This window comes from Cariama cristata, unplaced genomic scaffold, assembly GCF_000690535.1.
Source record: "Cariama cristata isolate BGI_N322 unplaced genomic scaffold, ASM69053v1 scaffold39419, whole genome shotgun sequence".
Classification (NCBI taxonomy): Eukaryota; Metazoa; Chordata; class Aves; order Cariamiformes; family Cariamidae; genus Cariama; species Cariama cristata.
In genome coordinates, this window is record NW_009634831.1 from 14,778 (window position 1) to 37,099 (window position 22,322).

At 47.0% G+C, this 22,322-nt stretch overlaps 1 protein-coding gene across 1 annotated transcript; it reads right to left on the reverse strand.

Annotated features, from left to right (window-relative positions):
- Positions 1-1,953: 1,953 nt before the first annotated feature.
- GAB3 (GRB2-associated binding protein 3) lies at positions 1,954-19,963 on the reverse strand (the record flags this gene model as incomplete). Its single annotated transcript, XM_009707273.1, is given in 10 exon segments — positions 1,954-1,988; positions 1,991-2,060; positions 3,037-3,150; positions 4,390-4,492; positions 6,186-6,267; positions 7,428-7,683; positions 8,855-8,910; positions 11,419-11,897; positions 12,401-12,617; positions 19,660-19,963. Coding segments are annotated over 10 exon segments (1,716 nt in total), but the record flags the coding sequence as incomplete, so codon positions are not given.
- Between the last annotated feature and the right edge of the window lie 2,359 nt (positions 19,964-22,322).

Sequence of the window (22,322 nt, forward strand, 5' to 3'; positions counted from 1 at the left end):
GGCAATATTTCTATGGAAAAGTCTGAATTGTTTTCAAAACTATTACGAACATTAACTTTCATTTTAGAGCTTGGGGGGGAAGCAGAGTCGGAGGAAACAGCAGGTCAGCTATCTGCAGTATAAACCCCGGTTTTCCAAGCAGCTCTAGTCCAGGACACTTTATGCCCACAGGCTTGGGTGCCCAGTTTGCCCCAGAGTCAATAAAGGCGCTGGTGAACCTTGCTGCTCTTGCAGGGTGAGCTAATAAGAGCCTGGTCACCACGGATCCCCAGCTTTGTATGTGCACTAAAGAAGCAGCGAGACTTGCAAGCACTTCAGCTCTCTTGAGGTAGGAGAAAAACGGTGTTTCTGTTAGCTACGCTGCCTCTCCCAGCAGGACAGGTGACTTAGCCGCGTCTCTCAGCCTCCCCGAGTGCCCAAATGGCTGAACAGAATGGCTGCATGGAGGACAGTTAAGTAGGAGCCTTAAAATGCCAGTGATTCTCCAATGGCATTTTTTCAACCTCTGTTTGGTAAATCAGCATTTTTGGGATGTCAGATTACAGTAATACAACATGGTAGCAACAGGCACGTGAAGGGAGGCCAGTGACTTGGCACCGTCAAAGAGGAAATCTCTGGTAAGGGTCCTGGCAGGCTGTCCTTGCTGACAGGATCAGACCTCTTATGGCTACTGGGACTTACCTACATGAGCAAAGCCTGCAAGATCAAATCCAGTGTGGGTCACTCAGCAGTACTGCATACTTCCATGATTCAAGTGGCTGTGTGCCACTTTAAAATAAAGATTGCAGCCAAGCTTTTAAAGTTAAATATGTTATAAACTATACACATATGTGATCCTGAGATAGTGCCTGTAACAAGTCCCAAGGTAGATAAGCTTCCTGAACCCAGAGGTCCTCACGCCACGTAAGCGCATTGTTGTTTTATTTTGGCAGGCCTGCTAGCCTCTCTCGGAGCACGCCGCACTTCCTAATTCTCTTTTTTTTTTGAGGGGTGGGTCTAGCGAAACAATCAGTTTGACGACTGCTACCAGCAATTCCAATGGCATTTCTTCTGCAGTTCAGATGAAAGCATTCTTGATCCTTTGCCAGTTCTCCCAAGACTTGCAGAAACAGGCTCACAGCTTCCCTTTCTATTTTTCGGCCAGCCAAGAACTGTGCGCCTGCAGCCTCCTGCTAGAGGAGCAGCTGTGCTGTGCTGCGCCGAAGATGTTCCTCAAGATAGGGGAGAAAACATCAGTAGGCATCAGACAGAAAGGCGACAAGTATGAGCCACAATGGAGAGAAGAAGCTTAATACGATGACCGTCGTCCAGAAGGTCAAAGGCTATCCATTTCAGTCCCATCGGTACATAGTCCTGTTTTCAGTTTCTGACAGTATCAGCTCAGAGTCAGACCTTTTAAATCCAGGGGAAAAATATTTTTCAAAATTCTCTTTGCTTAAGTACTATATATTCAAAAAGTTCTTTTTATTGTTTCAGTATTTTAGCCCTTAGTTGATTAGTCACGAATACCTGTCAGATGCCCGCTGCCATAAAAGCACTCCAAGCACCTGCAGTATTTCTACTTCAAAAAATAGCTTCAGCAACTAGGAATTATGCAACAGAGGGAGAAGGCAGGACTAACTAGATTAATGCAACATGTAGTGGATTTGTTAACATTAAGTGTATGACTCGTCGCAGAATCATGCCAGAAAATGGTACCATGTAGCTTACTGGTAAGGGCAGTAAAAAGGGTAATGCATTACTTTAATCATCAGTGAACCACTCACTCATTCAACATACTATTTCCAGCTGAAATCAAAGGTTTCCATTAAAAGCACCATTCCTCTACAGACCGTAAGCATCTTAAAACTCTCTCTGCCTTTGAACTCTACTGTGATAGCTGCTTCATTAACATTGTGGTTCCAGTGCAAAAAAAAAAAGAAAATAATCCTCCAGATCTCAAATCTTCTTCCTCTAAACTTTCGATTGCCTCTCATCTGTCCATTCATCTGTAAAGCTTGAGTCTTCTGTTCGTCTACCTGGACATAGTCCACTCTCTGCTCCTCAGAGAGAAAAGGTTTCTGTCGGAGAAATAGGAAAAAAACAACATATTAATTTTAGGGTTGAAAAGGGATGCTAGTGAAAGTTGGTTTGATTTTCTGTTTTCCCTTTCCCTTGTTCCTTGATTGCTTCACTTCACCTTGAAGCTCACAGTGACATCAGCTGACAAAAGCATTGCTTTACAGCCTGCTTTAGCTATAATTATCCATCTGTCACCCTGTCACTCAGCCCAGCACGGTGAGCGAGGGAAACGTGCTGTTCTGGCTATTTCCACGCAGATAATCATTCTCTTCTCATCCGAGTGATCCTGCTGCAGGGATAACCTAACTGCATTTTAACTACAGGGAGGGTTTAAATAAGAAAGCTTAGGAGTCTTGAGTCTTTTGCATCTAGGAGTATCAGCTGATGGGAAAAATGATACACAGGACATCAAATGGCCCAAACTGACAACAGTTCATTGCTTTGCAGTGGTACCTACCCACCACCTGGGCAGGTTATAAGTTCTTTGGAACAAGGAATGTATTTTCTCAGCATTGCTACGGAAATTGAAATGCTTTAGGTGATGCAAGAATAAAGATGCACATTTTGCCACGTTACTAGAAATGGTATAGTTATACCCCTTGAATTTATTATGGGCTATAAACTTGTTACTGCAAAGATATTCGGGGTGAAAACTAGCAGGAAAGGGTTTGTGGAGACTTGATGAAAATGAAGGAGCATGCAGAAATCCTGCAAGCACCAACAAGCTTGCCCACAAGGTCTCACGGCTGCACGTCCCAGCGCAACCTCGTGCCCTCTGCCCAGCTCGTGTTAACGACATCCCTATAGGTCATGCTAAGGACACTTTGATATCACCCTAACAGTGCTTTTACTATATTAATCTTGAGCCTGCCACAAATGCAGTCAGCTGGAAACATGACTGGCTTCATCATGATACTTAGGGTACCCAGCAGACAAAAAGATAGGAGGCCGTGGGGTTTTTCAGATGACTCGTACCTTCTGTACAGGGGATGGGGAAGCAGAATTAAAATCCAATGCTAAGTAATCAAGGTTAGATTTCCTTGTCCATGGAAAAGCACCACTGTACGGAGATGTTGCCTGTCTCTGTTCCTGTCAGGAAAGAAGAGAAACTTTTAATGCTCTTAAAACATGATCCTAAAAAGAAGCAGGACTGTGAGGTGGGAGACTCATCTGGCAGAATGCAAGTGAGGAGGGTCAGCACCCACCTAATTTTACATACCAAGGGTGCGTTTGGTGACTATCAACAGGATAACACTGATTAATTGCGGGATGGTATAAATAAACTGTGAGAGCCTTTTTCTCCTGGTAATTATGGCAAAACAAGCAAAGCAGGCTGATTTTCATTCAATGTTATCAGGAAGGACTTGTGCCCAGCTTCCCAACATAAGGCCTTGGCAGGCTCAGATTTGCAGAAGTGCCCTTTTAACCATCATCGTTCTATGAATTTGAAGAAATGGTGATAATTCTGTTCAAATCTAGCAACTGATCTAGCAGGGAAATCATAGATGACCACAAACATAGGGAAGGTTTTATTTGACTAGAAAAATCAAATAGGGAGTAGTTACAACTGGAACTGCCCTCCTGAGCAGATTCTGATCTAGTAGAGGGGTGGATTAAAATTTGAGACTATGATTCATGGAGATTGTGGTCAGTTTTGCAATATATTTCTATAGCCATTCCCATTAGGCTTTGGCTATGGAGCCATATCTGTAGACATTGGCTCAAATCAAGGGATTTAAGATCCATTTCCACCTAAAATTCAAAGGAAACTGAGATTCTGATCTTTTGCAAGATATGGCTAAAGAGTGAATGAAGAAAAGGAAGCCACAAAGCCAGATGTTCTTCTTTCACGGGATGGGAAGCGGGGTTAGTGCCACCAGCCAAAGCAGAAGCAATAAGAGATTTTAATGGGAGTTCTGTTTCTGCACAATATTTGGTGTGTTTCTTTAGGAAGTGCACTAACGGCTTTCTGTCATTTCCTAGGAGATTTTGCAGGGCACACTTTTAAAAGGTGAAAAGATTTAATTTTCCTTTGCCTTAATGAGTTCTCATGTAAATATGGCTGATCCCTGTGATCTCTTGGAACTGCTCAGCAACATTCGTGGGCGAACAGCTGAGTTCTGCAGAGCAGAAGAAGGGCTTCCCTTATCTCTCCGTAAATTGGTCCCAGTGTCTTTGGTTTAAAACCGTTTCATCATTTTTTTAAAAAACAGAAGGCAAAGGACAAACTGCCTCAACATTTTTCCTTAGAAAACAAACTTCTGCATTCTCTATCAATGTGACAGAGCAGAATAAAGCAAAGGATGGCTGTGTGAAAATGAAGATTACCATATGAATGTAACTTTCTTCCTCTTCTCCGGAAACTGAATTGGCAAATATTCTTGCTGAATTAATACCGTCTCTTTCTGGTGAGATAAAGCTCATTCGATTGCTATGAAGAAAAACACAGGAGAAGTTAAGGAAGCATCTTACAGATGCTCTGAAATGAAGCCAAAGCCTGACACAGTCCATATGGTGAATAAACTCACACTAACGCTGCAGCCTTTATGGAGAGGATGTCCAAAACCACTCCTTAGTTCTAGAAAAACTGTGCTATATTGCTATGAGTGTTTTTGTTGGGTCTTTTTTTCTGGGATTTGTGAACGTTTGCCATCTCTGATATGACAGAAAGCATAAAACACTGGAGCAATTCGTTGACAAGGGGCACAGAGACAGATATCATTCACCCGGGTAATACGTGCCAATGAGGCAGTTACTTAGTTGTGCGTGCATCCACATTTTAGAGACTGATGTGAATTAATCAGCTACTGGAGGTGCATGCCGAGGAACTTGTTTGGCTTTGAACACAGTGTAAACACATGCTATCTGTGCTATGGAGATGGCTGCGACTCAGCCCTTGTCCAAGGAAATCTCTTCCACTAACATAACTGTCAGAGGTGTATCGCGAGTAAATTACTGCAGGCTAGCACAATGGGGTTAGTTATTAGGAAATTAGACGGCCACTTTGTGCAGCATGAACAGTATAATTCCTTTTGCTTTATTAGTTCCGGGCATACTTCTTTTTTAGTTTTGTTAATGCAAAACATGCAAACTCCCTCTGAGCTCGTTATCCTTCAGGACTCTGCACTGTGTCAGCACTAATTAACCACAGCACTCTGGCAGGGATGCTTGGGAGGCAGGCTACTGGGTTTCCCTAACAGGCAGCATGTGGCAGGCAGCGCTGGAGGACTTAACCAGCTTTGGACTGTGCGGCCAAGAGAGGGGTCTGCAATTGAGAAACTGCCCATCTCATGTCCCTTTGGCCTTCCAAATGACTACCTGAGGCAGGGGAGCAGAAATGCCCTGTCTAGCACGCATGCTAGCGGAAAACCACATTTTCTGGAGTGCCCGGGGTATGCAGAGGAGGTTGGTGGGAATTCCTGGCTTTTGCATACCCACTTCAGCGTAGCTGGCTCTCCTGTCAGCCTTTCCCCGTCGTGCCAAGATCCCCCAGCCAGCAGGCTGCAGTCCTCTCTGGCTCACAAGGTTCCCTGAAGATAAGTCTTTCACTGCCCTTGGAGCCCAACATTGTCATCTGTCCACACTACCTGGGCTTTGGGACCTAAAGCATTTGTTTTACCCCACAACTAATTTCCAGTGACAAAATGTCACACCAACATAACAAGTCTGAATTGCTGTGTGGCAGTGCAGAAGCCTACACTCAGGCTACAAGTCAGGTAGATCTTTATCTTATCTGTTTCTCCTTTGCTATATTAATTTTCAGGAGTAAAAATGGCTCTATCACTTTGGAAAAAAAACAAACAACTACGGCATGTGAAGCTTTTAGCTGTCACAGCAGCCACACCAGAGTGCAGATCCACTCCAGTCTTTTCAAAAGGAACCTTCAAAACAGACTAAGCATCACTGCGTGATGCTGAATGCACTGGAGCCGCCCATCGTGAAAGGGAGCCTTGCTTTTTAGAGATGGCAAAAACCTGGGGGATGCTGGAAAGCGCCCTGGGGAATTTTTGTTTGTGGGCTTTGCCAGGAAACTGTTTCTTGTGGGATGTGATAAGTTATTTTTAACTTCTTTCCACAATGTTAATGCTTAAAAGATTGGAATGGCAGGTTTCTTGTTGACTTACTAAGGCACAGTCCACATCCTGGTCACAGCAGCATGCTCCCGGATTGTGGAGAGGTTCCTCAAGTCCAGAGGAGGTGGCCGTGCTGCAAGTAGATACAAAAGGAACTACATTTCCAATAGCAGAGCTAATGAAAAGTACAGACAGTTTCGAAAAATGTAGTTTTATATTAACAGCAAGAAACTAACAGAATATTTCACAGAACGTAACTGATACAACCAACACAGAAATCAGTAACAAATGACCACTTTAGTCAGCACTGGAAAGCAAAGTCCCTCATTTACCCTAAAATAACAGAATAAATTCAATTGGCATAAGGAGAGCAAATGCCACACAAGATCTGTGTGCTTGCCTCAAACCTGCTCTGCATATGCTGCCTTCAAGAGGAGAGGCCAGTTCAGCCTACAGGTCAAAATAGGTTTTGGGCTCTCTTCTAAACAAAACAGGTCCTACATGTGGAGATTAAGATCATTCCTGTCACCAGTCAATGTACATTTTCCACTCTGTTCTCAAAACCCTCTAAGAGAGGACCTGAGCTTGCTTTGCTTCCTGGCAATGGTCTAGATTTCTGTCCCCACTTCACAGTAGCATTTCCTGAACCAATTTCTGAGTAGCCCTGTGGCTCTGCAGCCCAAAGAGATTTAATGTAGGCTAGGATTAGGCAATTTCTCCACTGCAAAGCTGAATTTTGTCCCCAGTATATCCTCTGGAAGTGCAACCCAGATTTTGGAGATGCCATGAAAAGCAGGAGTGGAAAATTACCATCAGTAAAATCTGGAGGAAATTAAACCACAAGAGCTGTGCCTACCCAACAGAGGTTTAACCAACAGCCCACACATTGAGTTTGAGTATTTGAGTGTTGGGATGTCCTGCTCCTGGAAGGTCAGGAAGCTGGTAACAGCAGTACGCATACTTCAGAGCTGCAGGATTTAGTCTGCTGTCTCTCCAAGGCTATGTCCGTTTGGTCATTTGCAGTCAGAGTGGATCTGAAGCCATGCACCATGCTAATGCAGCCACCCACTCTTCGACTGCAAAAGTAGCCATGGATGCTCTTCCTCTGCTCACAAACAACCCTGTAGAAGCATCCTATGTTACAGTACTCTAAGCCACTTAACACAGCAATTCAATCCCTCTTCTAGAGCGGGAAGTGCTTTAAAATGTTCAAGGACACTATCAAAGGAGGCCATCTGTGTCCTCACTATCAGGACCCCCCGGCTGCCAATTGCACTTTAGTTCTGGGCTTACATTTCCTACGAGGCTTGAGGTCTCGGTTCACTGGAGGAGGCTCCAGGTCCGAGGGAAGCTCAGGTAACGGGCTGGTGAGTTTTTCAGTGCTGACGACAGGGAAGGTAAACGTGGCTGAGCCAGGGCTCATGGGGATGTAGCCGTCAGGTGAACAGTCGGAACCAGGCGCAGAGGGAGAGGTGCTGGGGCGCATGGGCACGTAGCTGTCCTCCGTGCTGTCCGAAGCAGTCGAGTAGAGCGGGGAGAACCGACAGGGCTTCAGAAGCAAAGGAGGAAAAGAAAGAGAAATGGGTTGATATATGAATAGCTAATCCCCTGCAAGCCAGGAGGTGCTGTGAGCTGGCAACAGATCTAAGCCGAGCCCCAGGCCGGGAGAGTCCTATGTGACCTTTCTGAGAGGCGCAAGCTGGAAAAGAGCCCCAGGCCGGGAGAGTCCTACGTGACCTTTCTGAGAGGCGCAAGCTGGAAAGACACGAAACAAATGCATGAGTTCAGATGCACACTTCACCTTTGGAGAAGTCCACTTCTGAGCTTTGCAAGTCGCTGCTGGAAACCAGGACCAAACTTATTGGTGACTTAAGTATATTAAATCCTCCAACTTCAGTGAGGCTGCACTTGCCTCTTCCAGAAGTAATTCTGATCTATAAAATGAAGGAGGCTCCTTCGTACAAAAAAACATCTGAAAGGAGAACACCTGATGAACTAGATTTTTGCAAATGTGCAAGCTGAGACAGCAGACATAGAGACCTACAAGTGGTTTCTGATAGCTGAGAATAAACACTAGAAATTCATTTAATGCAGGTTAGTGCTAGCTGAGTAGTAAGGAGAATTCATTACAAACCTTGCCAGATTTCAAAGAGGAGAAAAATATAAGTTGCCCACCACCAGAGCTCCCATACAAGCAGCAAAGGATCTCCTGCACAGAAGAGAGTATCCAGTGCCAGGCAGAGGACTGGCTATGATGTGCGATGGTGCTACGTGTCTGTCAAAGGCTGAGTCAGGAAGCCTGAATGACAGGCACTTTGAGAGCTGACTTTCCTATGTCCTGAAGAGGAGATATCCCTCAGGATCATGAAGTGATAGGCTTCTTTAGATCCTTTTTTCAAAAGATAAGCAGTTTTCTCAGGTGCTCTTGGTCCAATAGTTCAGTTCTCGAGGCTACTGGTATCCTTTTTCACAACAGACCTGCCTTTATCTGCTTTAAAAACAGGGTGTCAGTGTTGTGGCCTCCCCCTCCCTCCTCTCTCAAAGGCTTCGTGCAGCCGTGAAGCAGCAGCACAGAAGTTGCCCAAAGCCAAGCGCTTCCATTTTTTCATTCTTCTGCTGAACACAGGAGAGGAATGACTGAATATCAGGATGTGAAATGATTCACTTTCTGAAATTTGTCACGTGCCAGTGTTTTAAATTTATGCAAGCAGAGTACTTACCAAATTCAAGCTAAGCCTTTTATCCCGACTTCTTAAGGAACTACCTTCCATGTCTGCTGCAAGGAAAAAAAAAAGTGATTTAAAATGTGATAAGGCGGTGCAACCTTACAGAGATAATTCTGGAGTAAAGCATGTGGCTCTAAAATAATTAGAGCTTTATAAAGATTCCATAACTCCTGGTATTTCTCCTAAATGAGGAAATCCAATGACACTTAAGACCAGAACCACCTCAGTAGCATTTCAGGAGTGATTACCTCTATTTTAAGTATGATGAAACCAAGGAACATGTTCATGTATAATCCATGCAATCAAGCAAAAATTTAAGCCCAGCTTCTGCTCTAGTCCTGCTCTGTTTTCCCATCTGTCAAATTGGGGAAATTATATGAAAAGGCATTGTAGGGAATATTAATTCATTACTGTTTGGAAAGTTATTTAGGAGTCTTGCATGTAAGGTGCCAGGGAAGCACATGTTATTGTGCAGAAGGCGCATGGGGGAATGTAAAGGTAGGAGAGTAGTTCTTCTCTTTGTCATCCAGAAATGCTGATGGGGAACAAACAGCCAGAAAAAAGGTCACCAGTCACAGTGTCCCCTTGTGCAGGCTGGCCTTTGTCTTGGTGTAGGTCAATTTTATTTTTGAAGCAAAAGGCAAAACCCCCTGAAATCCAGCATTCGGTGCATAGAACAGCAGCAGTGGGAGATGCTTATAACTACCATCCTTTCCTGGAAATTTATTTTCTGTGCAGAAAATGGCTTTTCTGTGGGAATGCCTTAAAACCCTGCAACCATGTTAATCCAGTCCCTGCTTTTATGGTGGAGATGTCAATACTGCACTGCAACTGGGGGTCTTTATGGTGGTATCAGCATAAAAGGCAAAAGTGCTTAACAAGAACAAAGCAATATTGTTAGTGTGAATATATATTCAGATAGACACAGTCACTGTCCTGGGACAGCTGCATTTCTTTATTATTTTGGCAAAAAGACATTGAGGCACAATGCCTCAGCAGATGCCAGGATACAGGTGCCTTACACGGGTACAGCTTGTTCTCCTTCATGGCACTGCAACCAGCACACGCTGCCTTTGCACAGGGTTAATTACATCTGTTCAGCTTTTACAGGTTGCCAAGGGCAAAAAATGAAGTAAATAACACGAGTGGGCTCCCTCTGGGAGCTGGCGAGAAATAGCTGCTTTCTCCCCATTTCTTTTTCTGATCTTTCTTGTTAAACACATTTTAATTCAGAGTTTAACCTTTCAAATAGTTTCAGCTGCACTTAGGGTAAGAAAAAATAGCAGCACTTATTAATTCATTGCTGCCCCCTGTCAGGCAGAGATAACCTTGCAGCACGGTAGCAGAACATGACATTTGGCCACTTAATTCTCTTGAAAACATTTTGGCGTAAATTGGGTTGGAGGAACGTTACCTGTTTCAAGCACACTGGAGGCGTTAGAGCAGCATACATGCAGAAGCAAGAGCAGGACTTTTCAGGGAGCAACCAAATATAACTGATAATTAAGAATACCAATTCCACTGATGGGTGTTTCTCCAGAAACCTTCCAAGAATTGTTTGTACACTGATAAACAGGCTGGACAGAGGTCTTCTTGCTTTAGCTTCTGAGCTTTAAGAGAAAGATCTAATGGCTCCAAACACCGGTTGATCATTCAAACTACAGGAGTCTAAAGGATGCTTGCCCTTAAAAACCTACATTGTCTTCCTCATCAAAAATTACACATCACTGCAAAATACTTGATAATTTACAGCCAGGTATTCCAGCTGCCTCCCTCTGTTCTGTGGCTCCACAAAATGAAACTTTCTCATACTGTGTATGCTGCGTTTTGACACCTTGATGTCCTGGGTTTTTGACTGTTTCTTTTTCGTTCGTGACGATGGTGTTTCAAGAACAAGTGGAAAAGTCACTTCAGCTCAGAGCAGAACTTGCTTTGCAGCAGAGCCTCGCTCTGCAGCGGGTTTTCAGACTACTCTGAGCTGCAAGGACAGAATGGGATTTGCTCAAGGACACACAGAGTCCCTGGTTCAACCAGGATTACATCCCATCCCCAGCGTCTCCCTCACTTCCCGTTCTTTAAGCTGAAAAAATACATGCTGCTGTTATGGAAAGGACTGGATGTAGTGAAGTAGCACAGCTACAAAGGCATTTCCCACATGCAAGCCCACATTTTGACCTGCGTAAATAGAGAGTTTGGCATTGCCCGATTCAGTGGCTGGCTTTTCATTTTTGTTTTTCTACTGTTTTCTTTTTTGGAGAGGGAGGGGGCACGGAAAACTAGCAAGTCATGAGGAAGCCTGAAGAGATCACAGCCAAATTGCTGCCCATGTGTACACACCAAGGGGCTTTTACAAAGTAGGAGCTGAATGTGGAGGACAGGTCTAAGTCCTGCTCGCTAACTGATTTGAAACAGGCATTTCGGGTTGCTTTGGGTGGTGTATGACTTCACAGAGGGGAGGACAAGGAGGCAGAACTGGAGGTGGGCACCCACTCTGCGCTCGTGGGCAGCTCCAGCCCTCCCACTGGTCCTGCTTTGCTGGCTCTCAGAAGTGCACTCACCTTTCCAGTTCCTCACGTTGTCTAAGCTGGACAAGGAGATCCTCCTGGGCACTAGAGCGACCTGAGCCCGGCAGATCCCTGCGTGCCCATTCTGGAGGGTCCCACCGCCCACCTCATCCCCTCTCCTGTCTGAGAAGTGGGTTGGCTTGGGCGGCCGTGGCGGGGGTGTGTTGGACAGGACGTCCAGCTGGGTTACACCGTAGGGCAGCGCGTTTTGGCTCTTGTCAATCTGAAAGGGTGGTGTCAGTGGCGTCCCCAGCAGTGGAGAAGAGGAGGAAAAGTCACTGGGTGGCCCGCTAACGTCTATGGTCCTGGACACAGTGCTGGGATTTGCCGACGGGGCCCCGTCCTGGTTCACAGTGCCAGCGCTGGATGGCTGTACAAGGTACAAGGAGGGTTGGGACTGCAAGGAGTCGACAAAAACATCGTCCGATGAAGTTTGCTCCAGAGATCTGTCTGAATTCGACCAGCTGTCACACCTGCACAGAGACAGAGGTCAGGACGTGTGCTTTCCTTTTCTCCTAGTTGCAACTGAGCAAGTGCACAGCAAAAAAACCCAACAAAACCACCACCCCAGAGTTCAGGACATAAATCTGTCCCTTTTGTATGGCTGTGGAAGGCCCCTCCTGTGCTAGGCTGGCAGATAGGGCACTCTGTGGAGCACCTTGGGCAGCAGCAGGCAGAAAGGGTGTCTGGAGGGACACCATATGTGAGGTTCCCAGCCACCCACCCTGGAAAGGGACGGGACCAACATATGACGCTCGACCGCTAATCTGCGCTATGAAAAGCCCCCTCTAAATTGGATTAGGCTGATGGTCCCCTGCTGTGCTCAGGAGCCTACCCTGAGTGGCAGGACCCAAGGACCAGTTTTTCCCAGTTTCCCAGAGCATCACTGAGCAGGCCACTGAACTGAGCAGTATCATATGAACTGAGCCACTGATGGTGGCTCCAGCCTGATGCATCTTGCAGACCCCAGACCTACCTGTTGTGGCTGAGCTTGCCCGACTCGCAGTTGGAGAGGAAGAGGTAGTCGGGGAGGAAGACCGACTCTGACTCGCTGGGGGTCTCCTCTGCCGCAGACACGTCAGCAGCAGCGTGGTCAACCGAGAAGGAGGGATCAGCGATGCGGGAGGCATGGGTGGAGGCGGCCGGTGATGGCTGTGGGGACGAGGTCGTGTGAGACAGGCTCTCCACCGAACCTGCAACGGGAATGGATGGCCCCGGCTTAGAGATGGCTCTGACTCACCCTGGCCCACTGCCTTCCCTGGTTATTGCCACCTTGCTTTTGCACCAGAGATGTTTCACCCCAGAGAAGCAGTGGGTCAAGGCAAAAACTGATTCTGGGGAGGGAGGAGCCTGATTTTGCAGCTGTTCCCCCTGCCCAAGCTGGGCAATCCAGCTGCCAAATCCAGGGGCTGCAGGAGGTGCAGACCCCCCCTTGCTCTGTGGTCCCCCACTCCAGCAGGGCTGTAGCATCCCTCCTGCAGACAGCCTCTGCTGAAGAAAGTGCTGAGGCAGAGCAGTCTGTTTTATCAAGTATTTTTTAGGACCCAACGCAAATAATTAATTATTCATCTCCAACACTTCAAACTAATGGTGACAAGGAAAGGGATTGATTTCTTCCCACTTTCTAGATCTCAGTGGACAAAACTGAGCTTTGCAGCTCATGGAGCAGCTGGATTTGTTGCACCTCTGAACTTGTCTGCAAACTCCTTATGCCTCTCTAGGCTGGGCATCAATGCCATGAGAGCTGTGGTGTAGCTGTTATTGCCCAGCTGGAGGCTTGTTGGCTCTGCTGAGAGAAGGGACACTACTTTTCTGGAGGCCACAAGGCACAGTGGAGCCTACGCTCAGTGACACCTTCCCTGGGCATAACACTCCAGTCCCTCCCAGCACAGAGGGGGTTGTGGTGGGGAGAAGAGCAGGTTTGGGCTGCAGGCAGAAGGGCTGGCCCAGACTACGCAGACCTGGCCACCTGCTCAGCTCCAGGTTCACCTCCCACCACCAAGGCCACCCTTTGCTGGCAGCATACGGCCGAGGCACTCGTGCTTATCTGGCCTGAGCATTGCCAGGCAGCAGGGACAAGCCTGGTTCTGTTGCTCTCCCAGCCTCTGTCCCTGCTAGGGAGCTGGGGATGCTGGGCAGGAGGAATGAAGGAGTGATGGCTGAGCTACACAGAGTTAAGGCTAAGCACAGCCTCTGGCCCAGCTTTTGGGGCATTTTGACTCAAAAATCAAGTCATCAGTGCAAGTCGGACCTCCCACCATGGGCAGCTGTGGAATGGGAAGGGTGTCTTTGCAGAGCAGCTCCCCAAAGGCATCTGCTCCTAGCAGCAAGCTCAGGCAGTGGCACCAGAAACACAAGCCCTCAATTAAAGAATATGATTTTTCTAATGAAGTTTCAGGTTGCTGCGTGGCAGTTCCTTCACCAGGGCTGCGCAGGTACTAGGCAGTGCTGGTTGAGTGCCCCAGCTGCCCCCAGCACCTGCGGGACTCGGCAGTGGGTATCCATCTCTCTGGCTGAAGCGCGGACACCGCCTGAGTCAAAGCTGCAAAATCCTTCTTCAAAACGAAAAACCCCGCAGCAAAACCAAATACAAGAAACCAGCTACTGCTGATAAAGCCAAACCAAGCATAAACATGCCTTCAAAGTGCAGCAAGAAGAAGATGTCTCTAACGCTGATATCCAGAATTTGCTGGAAATGCTGGGAACCAGCCCCTCACCATCTGCGTGCATGCTGCAGGCCAGATCCTGCACTGTGTGGTGAGGTCCTGAGATCCTCCAGCAGGTTCTACCTAGTCCTCAGCTTAACACAGCAACAAGCCTTGGCACAGTACTGGGCTCTTGTAGTCACTTCTCAGCCCTAGGAGGTGCAAGCAGGTCCAGAGTGATGGAGAGGGCTGCCAAGACTTGGGCGGTTAGACAGCAACATCACTAAACATCAAACAAAACCCTCTGGTCACCCAGACTTCCACACCAGCCCCAGCGGGCTTAACCCTAGCATCTTTCCAATCTCAGTCAGAAGAGGAAAAGAGCTGATCTTCTCTCCCTGCACTACCCCACACCTCATCCCTTTAAATTGGGCAGGGTGCTGCCTCTTTCCTTCCCATCTACCAGGACTGACTCACTGCTGCTTCCTTCTGTTAGCTCTGGAGGTCTGGTGCAGTGGTGGACCCCAGGTCAGAAAATCACATAAGCACGTGCTTAAATTTGAGCTTAAGCAAAGCATTTGCTTAATTTTGAGCAGGTGCTTAGAGCAGCAGGATTTCAGCAGTGAGCATCTGGAAGGAATGGCTTTTACAGGGTTTCACATTTGCAAAGCAGAGCTGAGGGCTGCAGCCTTCCCATCTGAAAAATAACTTTTCTCTTGTTCATTGCGCTGGCTCAGATGGTAACTCTGCTTTCAAATCTTGGACTTGGAAAGCTGTCTTGCAAGCTGAGGATGATCAAATATGCACTGGGCTAGCTCCATAGGGATCTCAGAAAAGCATGTTCACATCACCATCTGACCACGTTTTTTTTTTTAAAAAAAAAACAAACTAAAAACCGTCACAACGCGTAAGAAAGAAATTAATGACATTCTGGGTTATTAACACAGAGAACGAACAGGCCTGAACTCCATCTGGTACTCAGAGGGTTTAGCCATGGATTATCCCATCAGGAAAGGCTGTGAGCTGCAGACCACATGGCAACCGTTGTGAGCAGAAGGGAGGGATGGGGACAGCACAGACCTGCCCTTTTCTAACCTTCAGGGGCTCAGGGACCTGCAGCCAGCTCCTAACAGACCGTCCCTGTCCCTGCCAGCTCTGCTGGTAACTGAATCAGTGTGCATTAAAGTTGTACCGCGACAGCAGCTGGGTAGAATAAATTATGCATGGCCACTTTCAACAGCGAGAAGGCAGAGAATAGGTTTGGTGCCTGCCCTCCCCTTTGCCAGAGAGACAGCAGGAGGCATCGGCTGCCAAAATAACTGCTGCGGTGGGTACCAACCCAAAAAATCGCTGCCCTGCATTGACGGGGAAAGTTATCACGGAGGATGCAGAGCATCCCCCCATCAATGCAGGGCCATTGCTTGGAGCAACAGAGGGCTTCTCCCTCCTGCTACAGACCCCAGCCCAATTCCCCAAAATTGTTACATTGCAGCTGCAGTGCAGGGACACAGAGAAGCAGGGGGTCCTGCTCACAGCAACTCTTCAGCAGGCTGCATGGCCATACCAAGGAGGTAAAATGCCACCCACCCCTCCTGGCCAGAGGCCAAAGCCTGACATCAAAGAGCAGCCTTGAGTCCATGCAGCCGAGAAGCGATTTCTTCCTGCAGCATGTGGAGGGAGTAGCCCCAGTGCCTGTCCTCCAGCACAGGCTGGAGCTGTCACACCTCCCCTGAACTCCTGTGCAAGGGCCAGGTGCTGCCGTGAGCAAGCCCACAGGGACCCTGCCTGCCCCGCTTTGTATGGGAACAGAGGGGGAAATGAAGTGAAGACGGTCAGGAGAAAGCATCTCTGCAAGGAGAGCATGGTCCCTCCAGGTAGCCCCTCAGTGCAGTGGTCCCTACTCCCCTTGCTCCCAGCATGCTGCCCTGGCTGGGGCAGATGCTCCCTGGTGTGGCTAAAGCAAGGTCCTGGGGAATCAAACCATCCCCATGCCATGGGGGCCAGGGTCTGCGCACATTGGCAAATGGGGGGAAAAAAAAAAAAGGGAGAGACATTTAAGGAGGCAAAGAAACCATCAGAGCAACAGGCAGAAAGGGAGAAGGTGCCAGCAATGGGCAAGGATGGGTGTGAAGAGCAACTGGAGGTGAGGGAGAGGTAGAGGAGCAGAAATGCTCTAATCCAACTGTCAGCAGCCAAGAGAGACCCAAGGGTAACCTGTCACTTAGGGTGACGCTGCTGATGGCCTGGTCCGTACACTGTGCAGGGAGGGCACCAGTGAGGGGTCTTCCCCAGGGACATCAGGCTCCACTGTGGCCCTGGGTGCTGTGGGAGAGAGCAGAGCAACAGGGGAGCAATAGAGATCAGCAGGGACCTTGAGGTAAGGGCTGCACCTGGAAGGAGCAAGGTGTTTACTTGGGATGTGGAAGAATATCTGGAGCCTGTGGAAGAAGTGAAGAAGGAACCCAAGATGAAAGGTCCCTCTTGGGCTGAGAAGCTGCCTGCCAGGGCTTGGCCTGCGGGAGCTTTTTATGCACAGCTACAATCTTTAAAAGTAAGGCTTCCTAATGAAAAAGGCTAAACAACTTTCACAGCAGTTTCTCCAATGAAAAGCTGCTATATTGCATTGTGTCAATCAATCATGGTTTCAGCTTGCATATGGGATAAAGTGTGCCCATGATGTCCCATAGCCGCCTCATTTCATCCCCTCCCCTGTGCAGCCACTTGGCGCAAGCATCCTCTCGATCTCCTGTACGGCCACAGGTCCCGTGGGGTTCGGGAACCACCACTCTATTGGGAGCCTTCAGAGGTGGAAGCAAGATTTTACACAGAAATGATAGGAAAAATCTGGAGGGAGGCCTCTTCCTTTCTCCTCCAGCTGAGTCCCCTGACGGTGCCAGCTCCCCCATCACTTTGAGCACAGCCAGCAGCACAGGTCCTTGTGGCAGCCGAGTACTGCAGCGCAGTGATTGCTGCCGGCAAGGCCTTCCCAACAGCCGCCCTCCCAGGTGCTTCCTGACATCTGCCTGGAGCTTGTGTTTCGCCTCCATCTCTCAGCCATCCCCTCTCTTGTTGACCAAAAAGCTGTCCTCACAGGGCCAGCCGTGGTTTTGCTAACTTCGGTCTGCATCTGGGTGCTTACATGTCAGACCGGAGGCCTCTGATGACTGGGTCCTGGCGGTTCATCCAGCTTCTCTGCTACTGTAAGGGACAAACTGGGAACAATGGGACAGTGTTTACAGCTGAGTCACTGCATAAACCTGTGGCTGCACTTTCTGTGCATTAAGTGGAGAAAGCAGTAGATTTGGTTTTGGCTTCAAAGTCACGGCAAATTTTCAGAGATGCAAGGATTAAGAGTGATTGATTTCATGATATAATATTGGCTTTGAGATTCATTTTAATACACAGAACAGCTTATTAAAGTTTCCTACAATTGATGTGTCTTTCTTTTGATGATTCATTTCAGGGACTTATTTTTTTAACACAGCAGCATTCGAGTTAAAAAAGCATATGGCATTTAATAGAGCTTTTCTCTTCTTATGTTAATTTTTAAGGGTAATTTGTTTAAACCTACATGCTCTTGGGGGATTTAGGTGCTTCCAAAAAGCTGAAACAATTAGCAACTGTTTGAAATGTGATGTGCGACCTGTGGAACTGTGCAGATTTAAATCAGAGGATCTGAATGCGCCCTGCAGCCTGACCTGAATACACCACAGACCTGACCTCACCGGCATGAGCCGCAGGATAAATAGAAGATCTTATGAGCTATTTGCCATTAGAGATACAGTAAGTGCATGTCTGGAAGCTTAGCTTACATGGTCTGCGATGAGGGCTGTAAGTTCAGGTGCCAGACTTTATACTGAAACAAGGCAAATGCTCTGCACTGTTGAACTTCTTGGGGGATAATATCTACCTTGAACAGAGTGGAAAGCTGGGATGTCAGCTTTCCCAATTGCTGCAGCAAGAGCTGACACTTCTTGTCCATCAGTGTCCACACTGGCAGTCTTTGCTGGGAGAGAAATACCACTGTGTAATACCCTGATCATTGCCCATGTGTAAGCCTTACGAGCAACGCTGCACTGTACCAGCATAACGGAACAGACATTTCCCAGTATAAATGCATCTGTCCTGGGATAGCCACTGTCTTAGCTCCTCTGCCACAGGTCACATCTCCCTATGCACATCCTCATCACAGTGCCAGGAGAAGTCTGCATACACGTCTGAGACAAAAATTATTTTTCTCTTTTGTTTTGCATGGAAAGACTTACCTCCATTTCAGAGTAATTGGTAAAATCATGTATAAAATAATATCGCACCAGAAGTAGCAACATCTGGTAGTTTGTACTGGCACATAAAAATATGTCGGCACATTTTCCTGGAGATTTCTAAAGTGAATTGGAAAAGAGCAGACATCACATTTATAATGGGACCACTGCAGTGCTCTTTCCACTCCCATTTCTCCTCAGAATAAACTACCAAAGAGAAGATTCAAGAAGGCCAGGAAGCAGGAGAGATTAAAATAAAACATCTCACCATAGGGTAATTCTATGGCTATGCAGCAGTTTCAGACACCAGTAGCAGTCTGAGCACAGCAGCACAGGGACCATGGCAGGATAACCTGCCCAGCCACGCTATGATACGTCCAAACATATTACTGCCCTTGGGATGGAGTCCCTCCATCACCACCCTTTTCTGGTCTTGCACTGCCTTTTATCACAGCAAAGGACTTCATTCTGACTCACTTCCTATAAGGCTCTCAAATTGCTGCTGTATCTGCCCCTTGGAAATGTCAAGGGAAAGACCGATTGCTGTTATCTGAGCCCGATTGTCTCATCTGAAAGGTAAGTTAATGATGATATGGGTCCCAACTTTAATTACTGGCTACATCCATCTTGGAGTGGTTAATTCTTGGAAGCTTTCCAAGAAATTCACCCTACTGAGTATACACAGGTGTAGGTCCTGGCAAAACAGGCTGACTTTATGCTTCATTGGCAGGACCATCTCTTAAGTCTAGACACACACTTCTAACGGTCTCCTATCCTCTGCCTCTTCTTTATTTTTCTTCTCATTAATAGACTAAGACAGCTCAGTATTTTTGTCATTGATTTATGTACGTGCATATACACCCAAGTCTGTGCACATTCCACATCCAGGAAAGCCTGAGAAAATGCAAGTTTTGCAGGACATTTTCCTGTAACAGGTGTCTTACATTAAGCCAAACTAAATAAATACGGGACATGTAATGAAATAAACAGCCCCAGAAGATAACACTCAGTCAGCTTTTCACATAAACAGTACCTTTTCTTATTAAGGACCTGCTGTTTGTTCGAGCAGGAATTGCTTCATGAAAGCGAGACCAAGCAGCCAGCTATTATTTCCACCCAGGAGAAGGGAGATCCCTGATAACTTTCAAATCAGGGTTTAGCAGCACCTCAGTGCTGTGTGGAGCTATAGGAAACAAAGTCCCCCACCACCTGCCCAGCCCAACCAGCCAGCAAGGTCCATGCTTCCTCTCACCCTGGGTGCTGCTGTGGAGGACCCCAGACACCGGTCATCCTCCCAACCCACAGGACGAACATGAGCATGATCCTACCTGTGCCATCTTCTAGATGTCCAAAGTTACAAATCTGGCTGATGTTGTGCACCCAGATCTGCATCTCCTCCTCCGTTTTGGCTACCAGGTAGAAGGTGCGATAGGTGGTTCTCACAATGAAGACAAAGTTGTTCTGAAATTCCTTCTTGATGAAGTTGGGCCCCGAGTGCTTCAGCACTTCACACTCGTTGAGGTCGATGATCCGAATGGGCTTTTTGGAGTGGTTGTTCCTGTAGTACTCCAGCACATCTGGGTTCCCGCTCATGCGGCCTCTGCGCAGCACGAACCAGCGTTTCCGCCATGCCTGCAAATGGCACAAACAGAGCCCTTTTAGTGCCAACCACATAATATATCCATCAGCCCACACATGCTTATTTTCTTTGAGGTTTTATAGTTGTTATGACAAGCTGGCCAAATCGTGACTTTGATTTGAAGTGTTTGCTACCAGTTTGCATTTGTGATAGGAAAACAGGCAGAGGGTTGTCCCTTTGGAGGTCAAGAGGAGCAAGACTCAGCCTGCCAGCATGGTGTAATCGAAATGATCTGATAGTTCACTGTCTCATTTATAGAAGAGATTATAACACATTGTCCTTTGTGAAATGAAAACACCTAGGACTGCATCCTGCGTTGCAGTACATGAGCTAATATCTGGCAACAAACACCTTTTGCCCAGCAAAGCCAAGGGCTCCAGATGACTTGTGCAGCTTCTCTCCGACGGTTTTCAGTGCTAAGAAAAAGCTATTAATGACCTGCCAGTTACTTCTGAGAGCCCAGAACAAACCTTAAGGGAGCTGTAGTGCTAAAAAGTTGAACAGGAAACTTCCAAACCTTACAGAAGGATGCCTATTTACACAGGCACTGCTTCAAGTGACTGTTAACCCAAAGCAAACCTGATAAGCTCTGATGTCTTTTAGACCCTTCTGACTGAAGGTATGGGTCCCATACAGGCTTAAATGAAGTCCTTGCAGAACTAAGATGCAGCATCACTTTATAAAGCTATATGGAAGTTTCTAGGAACAAAATAACATATTTTCCCTTTTTTCCACCAGCTGTTTTTGTTCATTAACAGTATAAGCACCTCTGTGTTGATTACAGCTGTCACCAACACGCTTACTTGGAGGGCCAGAAGAGATCCACTCTGAGCTCTGTTCCACAGAGAAAAGCTGAAATAAGACATTAGGAGCTTCCCCCTTACCAAACTCCATGAAAATTGTGTCAGATAAAGTCATGCCCAAACCAGCAAGGCCTGGGCAGCTGCCAGGGAGCAACTGAAGCCAAGGCTGCAGCTGCCCCAGCACTGACAGCAGCCCAAGGTGCAGTGGCTCACATGCTGCCTAGGTACCTGCAATAGCTATACAGTCCCTGGCTGTTTTAATTGCCCTCAGGAGAGTTAAAAGTTCATTAAAGAAACATCTGAACAACCATAACCTCCCTACCTGAATCTCATTGAAGTGCTCTTTGCAAAATGATTCGTCACAATGATGTCAGCCTCAGTGATAGCTTGTGTTCAAGTTGAAAAGCACGCTCATTTTGCAAAGAGTGGATCTGCTTGTCAGTTCAACCCTTTGGCCTTAAGGCAAAAAAAAATGGGTTCAGGATGTTTTCACTGAGATGTGAGTCCTTACTTGCACAGTTTAGGATCAATACAGGCACTGCAGATTTTGCTGACACTGAGTTCCCATGGGCATGGTGATCATTAAAACAATCAACAAAAAATAGCAACTATAATTTGTCAAGAAAAAGCCTATTTTTTTTTTTTTCTACTCAAAAGAGCCTTCCTTGCAGTGCAGCAAGCTTTACACAGTCTGTTGATGTTCAACCAAAAATCTACCTAGAAGGAAGTCTGTTCAGCCTGGCAGTACCTTGATCTATTTTGAAAGCAAAAGGTTCTTCAAAAACAATATTCAGAGAATGAAATATCACAGAGGGAGCTCTTGCAAGGCTGAACAACACATACCAGCCTGTGTAAAGGAGGGGTTTTCAGAGAGAGAGGGGGGTCACATCAGGAATAAGCAGGAAGCAGAGGTGAGGTGCAAAGTGTATTGCACAAAGAAAGTTAAGTCTTGCCCTCATGACCTGTTGAGGTTTAAAAGTGATTTGGTCTCTGTTGAAAGTAGCTAGAGATAAGAGACTACTGAGATATCTCAGACCAGCCTAATTTTGTGGGAGCCAGGGAAAAAAGAACACAGTCCTTCCAAAGGAAACAGAAACAAAGGAAAAATGTTTAACGAAGAAAACACTTTCCTGACTAGTAAGCTTCAACAGTGGAACACAGCCCCACAGGCATCTCACACATATAGTCCCAGAAAGAGTCCACATCTCCCCCAACTGCAATCCTAGGGCCACACAGGCTTAATGCACACCCCACAGACGCATCAGGACAGAAAGGCCCCATCCCCTAACACACTCTCACCCCTAAACAGCAAAAGAGAAATGCTTCAGGAGGTGCAAGCCAAATGACATCTGCTCCTTTGCCTCCCAGAGAAGCAGGCTGCTAAGGCAGAGAAGGGAAGGAATCATCAGCTCTCCTCCTAAGACTGCAAAATCACTTCTCACTCCTGTCCTAATGCTGCCAGCCCTGCAGCTTAAATGCACCTGGCTCCTTCTGGTGGAAATTAGATGGAAATCACCTGCATGTGAGCAAGCTGAGGAGGGATGGGATG